The 16293-nt window shown below is 55.8% G+C and overlaps 1 protein-coding gene across 46 annotated transcripts in view; it reads right to left on the reverse strand.

The window, feature by feature from the left end:
- Positions 1–326: 326 nt before the first annotated feature.
- TNS1 (tensin 1) overlaps positions 327–16293 on the reverse strand; it is a 206656-nt gene continuing 190689 nt past the window's right edge. For 45 of the 46 annotated variants that reach the window (XM_070619869.1, XM_070619854.1, XM_070619851.1 and 42 more), the window contains 9 exons: positions 13879–13965; positions 13000–13131; positions 12519–12611; positions 11745–11822; positions 9889–9960; positions 9476–9644; positions 8729–8797; positions 8248–8280; positions 327–5043 (listed from right to left, as the gene is read on the reverse strand). In XM_070619869.1, coding sequence (XP_070475970.1) covers positions 4899–5043; positions 8248–8280; positions 8729–8797; positions 9476–9644; positions 9889–9960; positions 11745–11822; positions 12519–12611; positions 13000–13131; positions 13879–13965 — 878 coding nt within the window. In that variant the 3' untranslated portion in view covers positions 327–4898. The remainder of the gene's footprint in view (positions 5044–8247; positions 8281–8728; positions 8798–9475; positions 9645–9888; positions 9961–11744; positions 11823–12518; positions 12612–12999; positions 13132–13878; positions 13966–16293) is intronic. The other variant, XR_011540158.1, reaches the window with a different exon arrangement.

The raw sequence follows: 16293 nt of genomic DNA on the forward strand, positions 1-16293 counted from the left end.
TGCCTGCGCTGGGGCCAGGGGCTCCATCTTTCCAGCAAGTTCCCAGGAAAGGCCAATGCTGACTGTGCGGGGATCACACTTTGTGCAAGAAATGAGAAGGTCTCTTGCGTTTCTGGTGTGGAAGGTGTGTTGTGAGCACCCACCTCCGCAACCCACGGTCCTCCTGCTGCAGCCCTGGCGCATGTCCTCCTCTCAGGGCCCGGCGCAGCTGGCCCCCGCCCCCTCCCTGATGCCCACCACGTACCTGGAGCCTGGGCGAGGCCCCTTTTTGCCCACCGGAGACCTGGAAGACCCCTTTCCAAACAACACAGCTAGATAACAGCACGGATTTTTCTTTCACTTTATCATTTATAAAGCCATACAATGGATCGCAAAGAAACAAAGCAGCTGTACAGGAGCGACACAGCCTCAGTGTACAATACATTCGTATCCAGGATAAGTAGCATACACCAGGGTTTATACAAGGTGGCAGAGGTTATAGGCATGATGATACAAAATAGAAAGTATATTTCCATCTATATAAATACACAGCCGGGGGCAGGGAGGATGCTGGGGGAGCCTGCTTCTCCTGCAGAGGGCCTGGGAGACGGGGTAGGGAGCGGTAGGGAATTCCTTACACTTGTTTCGAATGACACGTCAGAGGGAGGAGAGAAACGCAGCGTGCACACACCGAAGGGCTTTCTCTCTCACACACAAACCAAACATGGACACACAGGAGAGTCTCGAACTGCTTAACACTGCCTGGGAGGCAAACCTGGGACGTCCCTCTGCAATCCCCTCGCTGCTGGGAAGAGCCCGGGACGGGGAAGAAACAGAGATGCTCCCACACTCCCGACACCTGAGGTCAGAGGAGCCCCACCCCGTGTGCCCTATTCCCACCCTTGCCATCACCAAGATTCCACCAATCGGGGGCCCTACAGGCCTCGCCTCCTGATTCCTTCTGCTGCTGGGTGATACTGAACTTGACTTCGCGTTGCCCATCACCTCCAACCCAACCCCTCAGTTCCCTAAAGAGACAAGCAGATACACACACACATACACCCACACTTGCACACGCGCGCACACACATCCTGGGTTACCACTGGCCAGGGGACTCTAGTCTCAGGATTCCGGGGCCTCCAGGAATCTGCCCTCCCACCTGTCCAAGGACCCCGAGTGTGGGGAGATGCAGGGACGGGAAAGAGCCCCCAGATGGGGCATTGGCCCACTTGATCTCCTAAGGCATGTCCTGAAGCTGGGAAAAGCTGAAGAAGGGGAGGAGGCCAAGGAGGTGGGAGTGGTGGACAAAGGTCCGTGGCACAGATGTTCCACTTACAGACTCCTCCACACCCCAGACGGCATGAGGGGCCTGTCCAGCCTCTGCTCGGGCCACCAGGTGGGGCAGAAGAAGGCTCCCTCCTAGAAGCCCCTTTATAGAAGGATCGCCCTTGTCCAGCCGCTGCTCCCTGTCACGGTCACACGGCCACCAGGCCCCATCACCCCTATCCTGCCAGCCTCTGACATACCAGGGATTCCTCAACACCCAGGCAGAGGAACCCTAGCAGCCCGTAAGCCTTTGGAGCTGCTGTAGGAGAGGCTGCTCCAGTGAGAACCAGGGTCCTAAGGCCTTTCCCAAACTCAGATGGGACGTATGGCTGGCTAGATAAAAGAGCCAGAACACAGGACCGCACAGCAGAGGCATTCCAGTCAACTCCAAACAGCTCACTTCCTCCCCGTTTCCCCTCTGGGGTCACCTCTCCATTGTTCCCAAGCCCAGTCCTCCCCGCTCGTTCCTCCTGGGAAAAGCCACACAGACCTCACTGGGCTCCCCTCCCTGCTGATCAGAGAGATGTCACTTCCCAGCTCCGTCCCTCCGGATGCCATCCAGAGGCCCAGCTGGACAGCTAGAGGCAGGCTGGCCTGGGGCAGGGACCTGAGCCTACCCGGGGCCTGCATCGCTGCATCGCAAGCCCGCCCTACCTCTTGCCCTTTCCCGCCAACTTTTCCCAGACACTCCCTGCCCGCCTGTTTTCAAGACCAGTCAGCACTCTCCTGGCTGACAGACAGATTCAACAACAAACAACAGCAAAAAAGGTAGAGGGAGGGAAGAAAGGATAAACATTTATACAATAATAACAATAATTATTAAAAGTGCTTTCTTTTAAAGGAAATCTTTGGCAAGAATATACTGCAGTGCTGTGGGGTGTGTGTGTGTGTGTGCGCGCGCGTGTGCGTGCGTGCACAGACCTAACCTGCAAGACCCGGGAGGGCTACGCTGTCTTCCCAACCAGTGTCTGACGCAAAGGCAGGGCCGCTGTGGGGACGGGGGCACCCTGCCCCCTCGTTCTTTGGAAAGGCCAAATTCAGGGAAACCACTCTCTCCAGAAGGATGCTGGGGAGTGAGTGGATGGGCTTCCCAGCACCCCTGGGTCCTCCCCGCAGGCTCTCGCCCAGCTCAGGCCTGAGTGCAGTGGGCTGGCCGTGCCTGGGCGGTGGGCTGCAGGTGGGTGGTGGGAAAGCATGTGGGAAGGCTGACCCCAGACCTGGCCCCGGGTCTGGCTGCCAGAGGTCTGCGGCTCAGCCCGGCCTCAAGCGTGGAGAGGGCATCCAGACCAGGAGGAGAGAGGCCCGGCCATCCAGTGGGAGATTGAGACATTCACAGAGGAAGCAGGGGGCACCGCCTTCTGTCTGGGAAGAGAGTGGGGTGAGGGAGGGAGTGAGGAGAGAGAAGATGGGGTGTCTGGCTTGAATGCCTCGGAAGGAAGAGCATTCTGGATAACCTCGGGCACCAGGCACAGGTGTCAATCTTTGGGAATGGGGGGCTGCTCCCCACCTTCTTCAGACACTCTCCTTCCCAACTCCCTGATGCCCACACTGATACAGCTTCTTGGAGGTGAAAAGACAGAGAAGTCGCACATGTCACCCACGCCCGCCACAGTCACGCACGTTGCCCACAGGCTCACCTGCTCCCTCGGACCCACGGTGAGGGGGCGGCTCCCCTCTCATCTCTGGGAGCTGACAGCCAGGCTGGGCTTGCCAGGAAATAAGGGAGCCCCAGGGGAGGGACCACGGGGACCCTCCCCACCGAGGCCCAGAGTCTAGGGCAGGCTGAGGCCCAGGTGAGGAGCCCCCAGCTGCTCCAAGGACAGAGGCCCCCACATTTCGGGCCTCACTTATACATATAAAGGGGGTGGGGATCAGCTTCTGCCCAGGGAGGCAATAAGGCAATATGGGAAACAATAAATACTTCTTGTCAATTTACCTATTCTTTTTTTAACCTTTTCTTATATTTTATTAGCTTACAGATTCTGTCAGTATGTCTCACATATATATTATATATATTTATATATCAGTACAAGGCCTCTCTCTAGGGGACCCCCACAGGCCTAAGAAGCTATGCAAGAATGGAGCCCTGGTGAATTTTCCCTGCCAGCTTAGACCCTTGCCTGGTGGGAATGGGGTTTCGCGACTGCCCAAATGGACTCAGCTGTTTGGCCTCTGCTCCACGGGCAGCTCGGCTCTGCTGGGGAGACTGAGGCAGAAGGGGGAAGCGCAAAGCTTTGGTATTGTCGGCAAGCCATATGGGGTACAGGTGGCAGCCCCCAGCACTCTGCTGATGTCACCCTGGGCAGCCCAGCAAAAGTCAGACCCACAACACCTGCAGAGGGAGCACAAGGATGGGAGGCGTCTCCCCTGGGCCTCACCCGGCAGGTTCCCCAGGGTAAGTCCCGACATGGGGAGCCTACAGGACAGCACAGGGCAGGGCAGGGCAGAGCAGGACAGCTCGATGCCCAGCAGCCCCAAAGGCATCATGCAGATGAGCAAGTCTGAGATAAGGCCGGCGGGGCCCAGACCTCGAGGAGGGGCTGAGGGCTGGGAGCCGGCGGGAGCCACCTGCCCATCTCACTGCAGGGCCACACACCTGGGGAAGACACCCGGAGCTCAAGAGCCACTCTTGCTGATGGCTCTCATCCCCAAGGCTATGGACACGCCTGCCCCTATCTCCTTGAACCAATGCTCCAGCCTCTGGGTCAAGGCAGAACAGGAGTAATGCTGCAGAGTGGCCAGACCCCACTGGGGTCTTTGCAGAAGAGAAGGGGCTGGTGGCACCCAGGGCCACAGGTGCAGGGACCAAGAGAGAGTCTGTCACCCATAATCTTGGGTGTTCCTGGGGAAGACAGCTTATGTCCCTCTCTGCTGCCCTCTCACCCCAACTCTGACCTTCTTTGGACAGTGTGCATGTGTGTGCACAAACACATGGGAGCTGGACAAGTATATCCGTTTCTAATTCTGGCTGAGAGGCAGACACAAATCAGTGTGTGAGCAGGTGGTGCGGACATACATATACCGCATACATAGCACCCACACGAACTATGCATTGGAGGCAGAGCAGAGACACGCAGGGGCCTCGGGAATGAGACACTTCCAACAGCAAAAGCTGATGTCCCCTGCTGGCTCTTTTTGGTTTGGCAATCTACCCTAGAAGTGGCCAGAAAAAGACTCGCTCAACTTGATTTCTTCTTGCAAAGCGGTTAGGTTAGGGGGACAGAGCTTTTCCATTTCCCCCCAAAATATGGACCCCCAGGAGGCTGGGTCAGTCTCCTCGGAGGAGCTCGGCCTCCCAGAGGGAGACGGGGAGCTGGACGGACCTGGTTGGTCTGGAGGCTTTGGGAGTTTCACAGTGTCCATCTACCCAGGGGAATCCGAGTTATTCTCCTCCGTCTCTTTCTCTCTCTCTCTCTCTCTCTCGCCCCCTCCCCTCTGCATTTCACTTCCCTCTCCCCACATCGCACTTTCTTCTCTCCTTCTCCAAAATTGGCCCAAAGTCCTCCTTCTGGATTCAAGGGTGGTCAGGATTCATGGGTCCCCTCCCCACGTGCCCCATCCCCACGGCCAAGGCCCGGGGCCAGGGACGGGGCTCATCTCTTCTGGCCGGCGCTCAGCATGACCTTGGAGACGAAGTTGACAATGGCGGAGGCAGGCTGGTTGGGGTCAAGCTCAGCGAAGAGGTGGCAGGCGTTGTCCGTGGTGCTGCCCTGCTTCCGGGCCACGAAGCCGAAGAGCCTGCAGGGGCAGGAGAGGGGTGACAGGCATGAGGGGGCAGCAGGGACCCCAGGCCTTGGAGAGCCGCCCAGGTGAGCGAGCTCATCTTCAGGCCGCCACTGCTCCCCGTCTCTCCAGTCTCCCTGAGCGTCGGGGACTAGGGTTGGAGTGGAAGAGAGTCCTCTCTTTTGCACTGACAAGAAAGCCAAGTCCTGGAGACGACAGTGTCATCTGTCTCAGGGTGGACATAAATTCCTCCCTGGGGGTACAGGGGGAGGAGGCAAATGACAAGACTGGACAGTAAGAGGTGGGGATGAGACCAAAAATAAAACAGGAACATTCTTAGACGAGTTTCTCAGTCCATCCCAGCCCCACCCCTACCCCTCGGCTCTTACCCAGGATGCACAACACAGGAATAAAATGCTGCTTGCCTGTCAAAGGGCTTGGCCTTCTCACACACCGGGAGAAGGTCAGGGAGACAAAAGGACAAGGGGTCACCACCCCCCACCACACACAGACATTTCTCTGGGGCTCCAGAGAACGGGAAGGGGAGGGGGGCCTCACACCTGTTCCCCCACCCCTACTCCCTCCATCGAGCTACTGGAGCGACCTGGCATTCTCTCCGTGCAAAACAGAGTTAAAAATATGAGAGCAGAGAACAGAATGTGAGCTCGGGTCCCCTCCCCGCCGGGCACGTTGCTAATTAGAGCGAGATGGGGAAATCAGGACAGCTGGAGATTCCGATGGAAACCCCTGTCCTAAGACTGGACCACAACAGCTAAAATTAGCAAAGGTGGGTCCAGCTTGCCACAGCGTGCCCCCATGCGTGTACACGCACACACACACTGGGCTTCCTACAGCGTTGTCTCCCAACTTTGTTTCAGGGACTGCCTGGGACAATCCCGTCAGAGCCTGGGGTAATGGTCTGCTCAAGACCAGCCCCCAGAACCACCTTCCCATGGGGCTTGCTTGGGCTCCTTGGTGCAGTGACAAGCGATAAGGGTGGAAGGAGGGAGTGGCTCCGAGCTGCCTGCGTGACAGCACCAACCCTGGCTGCCTGGTTCTGCCAGGATGCGAGCTTGCCAGCCTCGCCGGCCTAAACACTGCCCGCCTGCCCTCCCCCGCAATGTTTATTTCAGCTCCACGCTCCCAAGGCCGGTTCAACAACAGCCAAGTCCTTGCTCTGCTTGGGGGAGTGGATGCAGGCAAGAAACCTCAGGCTCCCTGGGCAGGAGGAGCCTTTGCAAGAACCTGAAGACAGGGGCTGGCCCTGTGGCAGAGTGGTTAAGTTCACGTGGCCCGCTTCAGCAGCCCAGGGTTTCACCAGTTCGGATTCTGGGTACAGATATGGCACCGCTCATCAAGCCATGCTGAGGCAGCATCCCACATGCCACAACTAGAAGGACCCACAACTAAAAGTACACAACTATGTACCGGGGGGTTTGGGGAGAAAGAGGAAAAATTAAAAAAAGTTTTTAAAAACAAAGAACCCGAGGGCAGTGCCTCCTTAAGTTCGGCTGAGGCATCTTGCTGGCCTCGCCCTGGTCCTGGCCCTGAGCTCTCCTGAGCCGCCACCCCGCCCAGCAAGGCTGAGCATCAGAAGGAACTCAGCACAAAACCCACTGCTGAACGCGGAGCAGGCTTCCAGGCCTGGGAGCACCCGACTCCTGTCCCTGACCCGTCTCCCCGTCTCTCTCCTCCCAGTGGTGAGTGAACTTCTACAAGTAGGAAGCTCCAGCCCCCTAGCTGGTGGCAGGGACTTGGCCACCCTAATGACCCCGAGAGCCAGGAGAAGGCGGAGGTCAGTGTGAGGCAAGCTTTGAGAGGCTGGACGCCTGGGTCCTCCTCTCAGCTGGGCCGCTAACCCTTACGTGACCTCAGGGAAGGCGAGGTGCCCTCATCCCTCTGGACGCCCCCAATGCTCACTGTGCTGACAGCTGTCAGTCCCATTAATTCCTGACTCAGGTGGCCTCACTGTGCGTCCTCCTGCCTCTCCTCCCTGCCTCCATCCTCTTGTTTCTTCATTGGACAAGTATTTATCAGCCCCCGCCATGTGACAGTCCCGCCCTCAGGGAGTCTGGAGGCCAGGCCTCCCGCCCCCTAGAAATGGTCTCTCTCCTGCCCCCACACCCATTTCTACCTGTCCAAACGGTACTGTCTTTTAAGACCCATTTCAAACCCAAGTCCTTTCCCCAATCTCGCCCTGCCCAGCCGTGCCCCCTCTGTCACACCCACACACGTGAGCTGTCCCTCTTGGCAGCGCTCACCCAGCAGCAGTTTTAATTTATTTTTTTAATAGTGAAAATTTTCTTTTTCTAAAACAATCTTATATATAAAGTCTGCATATATAAAGGTGAAATCAGTATTTATGGCTCTAAATGTACCAATTCAGCAGCATAACATCGACCTATTATAAGTCAACCAGTGAGAAAAATGGGCTGTTTGGAAGAGCCCAAGAAAGTGCTAGAATTATAGACAGTAGGAACAGTCTATGTCAGCTTCAGGACCCAGGTTATTCCTGCACTTTGTGTTGTTTTGTGATGTTGAGAAAACCCTGGTTCCTACTGATAAACAACTGCAGGTCCTAACAGGGCTTTTCCTCCCTCTTTACAGCTCAGGTGCAGCCTGAGGACCCAAGGGTTCCTTGGGACACAGTCTGAAAACCACTGTAGCACGTCAAGTGCTGCTGACACGCATGCCCCACCCACTGTGCCAGGGTCAGGCCCCACTCTGAGTCCTCCCGGGGCCGAGTTCTCACAGGCACTTGGGAAATGCCAAACAGATGGAAGAGTCGACCAAAAGGCCCCAGGGCCGCCCCTGGAATTTGGACTTGCTGGGCTCCCGGCATCCTGAGGAAGAGGTGGAGCCCAGCCACACCATTCACAGAAGCCCACCCACAGGGCAAGAACACAATCAAGGAAGCCAGGACTGGGGCAGAAAAGATCGTCTGAACAACCCCACTGCCCTTGCCTCCAGTAAACTCGGCTTTCTGTCCACTTCCTCAGCTCCCTGCCGGGCTTGTCCTGGGAGCAGGAAGGTGACAAGACCAGAGGCAGGAGACGGCAAAAGACCTGGCTGCCTGTCAAGCTTTTCTCCAAAGCTGAGCGACCCTCACTGTCCTTTGCCTCCCCCATGGCCCACTGCCAGATTCTAACCCTGACCCCGCTCCCCTGTGCCACAGAGCACAGAGACCTGCCAGCTGGGTGGGGGAGAAGCCACACTTACTTAGCAGGGGCACCTCCTTCCGTCTTCATCCACCTGCAGAGAGAAAGATGGCACAGTGTAAACTCCGCCTTCTCCCCCAAGCCCAGCCCTGGGTGTGCCCAGACCTTCCGAGGAAGGCAGCGGAGGCCCTGTTCCAGGGGGATGGGAGCCTCCAAACCATGGGGGGAGCCCAAGGTGGAGAGAGAACACTGTGTCTGGCCCCCAAGGAGCTTTCCCCAACATGGAGAGGAGGAGCAGATTCCAGGGGGGCACACAGCAGAGCGAGTGGAAGCAGACATGTGAGTCCCTGGGAGGAGCTCCAAATTTGTGGCGGGGAAAACTCAGAAAGATGCCCGGTATAGTTACTCAGAGTCCCACACACACAGGCAGATCTTCAAGCTGAACCAAGACTACACACACACACACATGCACACACACAAGCTTGCACACACACAGACTTCAGTGTTCCAGAGCCAGCTGGTGGTGTTTACAAGAGACTTACTTTCTCTCCTGTGGATCCAGGTCACAGAAGGTGACAGTGTTGAGGGGGTAGTGTCGTCTGAAGAAGAGCCTGTGGCACAGACATTAGATAAACACAGTGAGTGCTGGAGTGACTGCTCTTCTCTACCCACCTGCAGGTCAGGCCACCATCTGTGGCTGTCATAGGTTAGCCTGGGCTGCTCACAGTGGGAACATAATCAATGCACAGGAACAGAGAGATGTGTCATAGAAACACGTCCCAAATGCTGGAGGCTAGTAAAAGAAGGAAGAAACTGGCACTGAGGAAGGATAAATGGAGGGAGCCCGGAGGAGGAGGGAAAGGGGCTGGGGGACATGTTAAGAGAGAGCCTGAGAGAAAAGGCTCTGCTCTAGAAAGCAGGTGATTTTATCAATTGCATTTGCAGGTGTACACTCAACAAAGGCATGTCTGTAGAGGGATGGATGGATGGACGGATGGGAGACTGATGGATGGATGGATGGATAGATGGATGAGTGGGTGGATGAATGGGGGATGGATGGATGGGTAGATGGATGAGTGGATGGATGGATGAGTGAGTGGATGAATGGGGGATGGATGGATGGGTAGATGGATGGATGGATCACTGGATGGATGGGAGATAGATGGATGGGTCGATGGGTGGATAGACGGGTACAAGGGATGAATCAATTGGTAAAAGAGTGGGTAAGTGGATGCATAAATGGGTCACAAAGGGAGAGCCCAACACAGAAGCAGGCAGAAGAGTCTTACTTTCTCTGGTTGTCAGTCAGTGTAATTCCCTGGGCAGAAACTTTGAAGTGAACAATAGTGGCGGTTGGTGTGGGGTCAGCAGCCAGTGTCTCAGAAGTGGCTTTGGAGATGGCCTGTGGCCCAGTGAGTGACTCCATGTCCACAGAGTTGATGAAGAGCACGTTGCAGGCTGGAAGAAACCCACCCAAGGAGGAGTCATGGGGGCTGAGTAGGTGGGGACAATCCCCAGGTCCTCTCCTCAGGAGAAGGAAGCAGGTCAATCAGGCTAGCCTCAGGCCAAGGCATCTGCACACAGACATGCGGACTGCCCAGAGAGATCTGAGTCTGGGTGACGTCCAGCCTGCCCCTGCAGGAGGGGACAGGGTGGGGAAGAGGAAAGGCCTGGGTGGGGACAGGCTGGGGCGGCCACTCACCTGCCCCTTGCTTCAGCAGGTCAGTGGTGGAGTTGGCGGGGCCTGAGCTATCTTTGGATTCATCTGTGGGATCTGAGACAAAAATTTAATTCAGCTGGTGATCAAAACTCCAGAGCTGGAAAGAAGGACAAGCTTGGCCGGGCCTAAGCCCGGCTCTGCAAACACTGTGCAATGGATATGCTTTTCATAACAGGCCTGGCGGTCGGCACGTGCGCGTCCAGTCTGAAGGTTCAGTGATTAAGTCCAGCACACTGGCTGGGAGCTCTGGAGTCCAACAGAGCTGGCTTCAGACCCTTGCCCCAGCACGTGCTAAGTCTCTATAAAACGCAGAGGATGATGACAGCACCCATCTCACTGGGCTTTTGAGATGCTCCACGGCCAATGTCAGCCCGGTGCTCGGCATAAAGCAAGCCTTCAAGTGACAATTGCTGCTGTTCTGCATTGACGCCTCTGTGTAGAGGATAAACGCCCCGGTTCGGTAAAGCATTAACACAGCACAACCACAATTTCAATATTAATAAGAACTGAGCACTGTTTATGCCAGCGTTTCTCAGTATTTGGCATGCAGGCTTATTCAAATACAGGTGGCAGGGCCCCACCCCGAGTTTCTGATTGCAGGGGCTTAAGAAGATCTGTATTTTCAACAAGTTCCCGAAGGTGCTGATGCTGCTGGCCTGGGGACCAGACTTTGAGAAACACCGGTTTCTACAACGTAAATATCAAACAGCTTTATAATTGCTGAATTACTTTGGTAAAGTCCATAGAAATACAATTTAATCAGTGCCTAAATTGTGTGGTTAATAATGCTATTTAAGTTGCATTTGAACTTTTAAGCTAACAATGGTAGTCAATTACCATTAATAATTCAATGAATTGAATTGGATACATAGAAACCGTCAAATAAGCTTGGAGGTTTTATGTGTGGGCATAACCCCAGGAGCTCCAAGGGAGACTGGAAGAACGTCTGAGGGCCACTTCCGAGTATCCCATTATTGAACAGAGAGGGTAGGGAGAAGGCATCCCAGTTGCCAGTTCCTAGACCTCAAGTTCAGGGCTGGACATGCTCCCCTGGTGCGGGCGCTGTGTATCCAGGGGCTGGGCGGCAGAAGGCTGTGCTGTGAAAAGTTTGGGGCGTCCACCTGCCACGCCCCAAGGCTGGGACACCTCTCCGAGGGAAGCTAAAATCTCCTTTGCAGGCCCTGCTGTCTCACTCGAAGTTTCGCCCTGTCCTGAGGCTCTTGGTTTCCATTTTAATTTCCCACAATCAAAAGAGGGCTTGCTCATCCCCGTCACCTCCATGGCCCCTCGGTCAGGGAACACCCTCTCAGCCACGCAGACCAGAAACTCCAGAGACATCTTGGCACCCCGCTTTTTCCTTCCCACGCCGTACAGAGCCCCCTCTTCCTCTGAGAGCTCCCTCCTCTCCATTCAACCAACCTCCAACCCCTGGGCACCCCCATCAACCAAATCCGTCTTCCCTCCCCCCTCCCTCGGCCCTGTCCACGGATGCCCAGCTCATCCTCTGGACACGATCCTCCCCGTGACTGCCTCCTACTTCCAGTGCATCCTCTGGGATGAGGCTTATTCTGAGGATTCAGGATCAGTTTCTTAAAGCCTCCAGAAAATGTTCCAGAACAATCTGGCAAGTCAATTATGTATGTTCCCAGAGTCAAGCTTTTAAATGAACTTTACCCTTTTTTTTTAATAGAAAAAAAAAAGAGAGAGTGGTTTTGAGTTTCCCCAGATTGGCAAAATGATCTGTGTCCTCCAGCCCTGGCCCACGTTCTGGAGCAGCTGGCAGGGCTGAGACGCGGATCCAGGGTGCGCTCGCGGATCTAGGCGTTTCAGGTTCTTACCTCGGTTTGGAATGACCAGCCTACAGGGCAGAGCCAAGGGGATGATGGAGTGCTGGTAGACCAGGGCGGACAGAGATCCTGCGGGAGGGAGACGGCACGTCAGGGGCAGCAGTACCGGGAGCCGCCCCACCCCACGCTGCTCTCCAGAACCTTCAGCCACCTTATTACCTTGCCCTCATCCCACTGACGAGCTGAAAATCCCTCCCTCTTTGTTGGAAGGATCCAAGGGAGGAGACTCCAAAGGCTCACGCTAGTCCTAAGATCACCTAACCACTTCCTTTGAAGGAAAGTTCCTCCTGACATCTCTCCTACGTCTCTCCCGTGGCCGGGGCCCCTCCCGGGACAGTGCAGGGAGGCCTCAGAGAAACGTGGGATCGAATCCCAGCTCCGGCACTTACTAGCTGTCTGTTCTTGAGTAAGTCTATCTTCCATGAACCTGTTTCCTCATGCGCAAAATGGGACGATAACACCTACCATGCGGGGTTGCCGTGAGCCCAGAAGTAACCTGAGGTACCTAGACAGTGACCTTCACAGGGTGGGTGGTCAAGAAAGGCAGCTGTGGTTGCAGATGTTATTCACATTGTGAGGATACAAGTCTCAGTGAGCGGGACCAATATAGGGAGGAACCTGGCAGAGCTAAGGAGCCACCGTGCAGAGGAAGGGAAGCCACCGTTCCTCTTCTCTGCTGCGTCTATGACGAGGGGACTGGCAGAACTGTGACAGCGGACTTGAGATGGGCCCGAGACACCGGAGACAGGCGGGGGGACAGCTCACCGAAGTTCGGCTCATTGGGGCACCCTTTGAGCTTGACTCCTCTGGGGCCGGTCTCTATCAGGAAGTGCCTCACCAGCTCATGGGTCATGTCCCCTGGGATGAAGAGAAAGACATGAGGACTGGTCACGTCTCATGGCGTCCTCCCACCACCTCCCAGACCGCTTCATAACTTCCCCAGGGCGGGGTTGTGATGGGAAAAGCGTCATAGGGGTCATGTGGCCAGAAGCCTGGAACGCGGACACCACCACTCCGATCCCACCCAAGGAAACACAGTCAGAATCCCAGTAATCTTGCTTCCCTGTTCTCTGATCCCAACCGTCACCAAGTCCAAGACTTCCTTATCTGAAGACTGACTTAGCAGGGACCAGCCCCCGCGACAACAGAGACCTGCCCAGCCTCTGGGTCCCTGCGGCACCCCAGGGTCTGAAGAGCCTGCACCGACCGCCTAGTCCCGAGGCCCCGCTTGAGGAGACAGCGGTACCTTTCTTATTCTGCTGCATGATGGTCGGTGGCGGGGAAGACACTTTCATGGCCAGCCCATAGGCTCCTCGGAAGGAGTGGCTGTCCCGGATGATGAAGGCTCCGGGCTCCTGGTCCTTCAGGAGTGCGATGGCTGAATTGGGAGGGGGGCGGGGGGAGAGAAGAGAAAATAAATAAGCAATTGATGGCCCTGGGTTTACTTAAGTCTCACCAGGCCCATCAGATTCTCTAAATTCAAACTCTCCTCAGGGTCCTCCTACACTAGAGTTGGTAAACTTTTTCCATAAAGAGCCACATAGTAAATGCTTCAGGCTTTGCAAACCATGCAGTCTCTATTGCAACTATTCAACTCTGCCGCTGCAGCCTGAAAGCAGTCACAGACAGTGTGCAAACGCACAGACAAGGCTGCGTTCAATACAAGTATTCACAAAAACAGGCAGCAGTCAGGACTGGGCCCGGGGCCATGTCCCCCTGTCCTACACTACTTTCCCGGGGGCCTGAGGCTGGCCTCATCTCCATCCCCACAATCCCAACTTTGTTTTTTCTGTAAAATATGCAACAATCTCCCACGTCACGCAGATGGAGAGCCGTTTCCTATTATCTTGGCTGATCTTTTACTTTGCCCTGGAAAACTGAGTCTTTCTTGCTTTTAAGGATCTTTCAAAGGGGCATCTACGACCACTGCTTCTGCTGCCCACGCCTCACTGCAGGGAGGTGCCTCCTGCTGTCTGACCTTGATCCCAGGCCCTCCCTGTGACCGCCACCTACAGGGCAAAGGGGAAGGAGCCTGCTTAGGATCCTCGCCCAGGGAAGACGCAGCGGCAGCAGCCAGCTGTGACCGCGGAGGGACCCCAGGACCCTGGGTGCGCCCGGCACTCACCCTGCTCCCTGGAGATCTCAGGTTTGTACCAATACTTGGAAGTGTCCTGGACGAACTTCACCTTGGCCCGCGTCTCGGGGCTGTTGTCTAAAAAAGAAGGCAAGGAAACGGAAGTGTTATGGGTTGAATTGTGTCCCCGAGAAAGATACGTTGGAGTCCTGACCCCTGGTACTGTGACTGGGATTTTCTTGGGAAATTGGATCTCCACAGATGTAACCAAGTTAGGATGAGGTCGTGCTGGATGAGGGTGGGCCCCAAGCCAATGTGACTGGTGTCCTTACAAGAAGAGGGAAGGAGACAGAGACACACAGGGAGAGCGCCGTGTGAAGGTGGAGGAAGAGACGGGAGTGATGCGTCTACAAGCCATGGGACACCACGGACGGCCAGCGACCACGGAGAAGCTGAGAGAAAGGCCTGGAACCGACTTTCCCACAGAACTTCCAGAAGGGGCCAACCCTGCCAACACCTTGATTTTGGACTTCTGGCCTCCAGAACTGGGAGAGAATAAATTCTGTTGTCATAAGCCACCCAGTTTGTGATACTTGTTATGGCTGTCCTAGGACACTAGCACAGTGTCCTCGTGTTCTCAGACATCAGAGCACGGCTGAGGGGGCCTGAGCAGCTTCCTCATCCTCTCCCTGTCTCCTGCCGACCACCGTGGGTCACGGAGCTGCTCCTGTCGGAGGGCCCAGCACAGCATTCTCCCTGAGACGACTGAAGCCCTACTCCACCCCATCAACCCTTTCTCCAGAAGATTCAGCTAAGCCCTCCCTGCAGCTTTCCTCCCACAGGCCTAAGCACCCACCTCCAGCCTCTTCTCCACAGGCTGAATCTCCCGACTTTATCAGAACAGCCTGGAGGATGAGGGCAGAAAGATGCGTTTCTGTCCACTTCCCCCAACCCCCTCCTCACTCCCCTTATGGACAGCCCGTGTTCTGCATCACCTGGGACAAACTGAGGAGGGGCTTTCCTAGAACCAAGAGGCCATCTACTGCGTGTCATGCACCCCACTTTTGGGCAGACACCCCCAACCCAGGCCCTTTGCAGACCAGGGATGCTTCACAGAACATCAGCTTCTGGAAGGAGCTCGGAGAGCTTCCGGTCCAACTGCTTAACTTTACAGTGAGGAAGGTGAGGTCTACACATCTCCTCTCCTTTCTGCAGAGAAAGGCTGGAGCAGAGGAAGCCTGGCTGACGATGCTGCAGAGTTCAGGGAGCAGACCAGAGATGGGCCGGGCTGTGTGTCTAGGGCCCAGTCAACTTCAACGTGTCATTTACACTCTGCTTGGATTCTGGGATGTCTCTGGAGCTAGTGACGGGGGAGGTCAGCTCCTTTGCTGGCAGCTGTGCATGGAAGAGGGCCTCCAGGCGAGGCGGCGGGGCCGTGCGACTGCTGGGAGCTGCCTCTCTCTGCTGTGAAGCCCCAGGCCCCAGCTCCTGTTGGGACCTGTGTCATGAGCTGCCAGAGGCGGCTGCAGCCCCATGTGCTTTCCTGTGTTGACTTCAATAGCTATTTTAAGCAAGGAAGATGGTGGGAAACAGGAAATGTCCCCACTCTAGAAGTTTCGATCCTCCAAGGAGAGAGGCTGGGAACCAGATGTCTCTGGTGGGCAGCAGGAAGTCGGGGTGGGCGGGCTGGCTCTAGGTGTCCCAGTTTCACAGGCCCAGGGCAGGACCTGGGAGGGACACACTGAGAACCAGGCAGCCTGGGCCCATCTGAGGCTAAACACTCTACATCTTCCTCAGATGCCTCCGGGCCCCATGCCTGCTGTGCACAGTCAGGTTGAAGTCTGGCTGAGAAGCTGCAGACCAGCTGAGGCCCCGAGCTCTGCGTTCGATGCTGAGTCCTCTAAGGGGGGCAAAGATGCCAAGTTCCGGTGGTGAGTGGAGTCAGGGTGCGAGCCTCACGGGCTTCGGTGAAGCCAGGTGGGTAGAAACCAGACTCCAGAGGAAACGCCCAACCCCTGGCCTTGGCCCCTAGCACATGGGGCTGCCAGACCCATTATCAGCGATGTGCACACAGTAGGCAGGAGAAGGTGGGAACAAAGGGCTGGCAAAAGGCATGGAGGTCCTGGTTTGAAGGCATATTTTCGAGGTTACGCTAAATCACGATAACCCTCAAGATATGGAAACGTGATGAGACAACCCCAATAATGCTTGAAGAGCACTAGCTGAGGGTGGCATGGGCCTGGACTGAAGCCCGGCTCTGCCGTTTCTTATCTGTGTGACCCTGGACAAACGGTGAGCCTCTCTAAACCTCAGTTTGCTCGGGTGTAAAATGGGGTCATAATCCCTACTTTGCCAGGTGGCATGGGATGAATGAACAGTGCTTAGCTCAGAGCCTGCACACAGCACGTGCTCAACAAGGCATAGTGGCTAATACAGCGAAGATAATCATAACAGTAACGCCACCAT

The sequence above is a fragment of the Equus przewalskii genome, chromosome 5 (assembly GCF_037783145.1).
Source record: "Equus przewalskii isolate Varuska chromosome 5, EquPr2, whole genome shotgun sequence".
In the NCBI taxonomy this organism is placed as follows: Eukaryota; Metazoa; Chordata; class Mammalia; order Perissodactyla; family Equidae; genus Equus; species Equus przewalskii.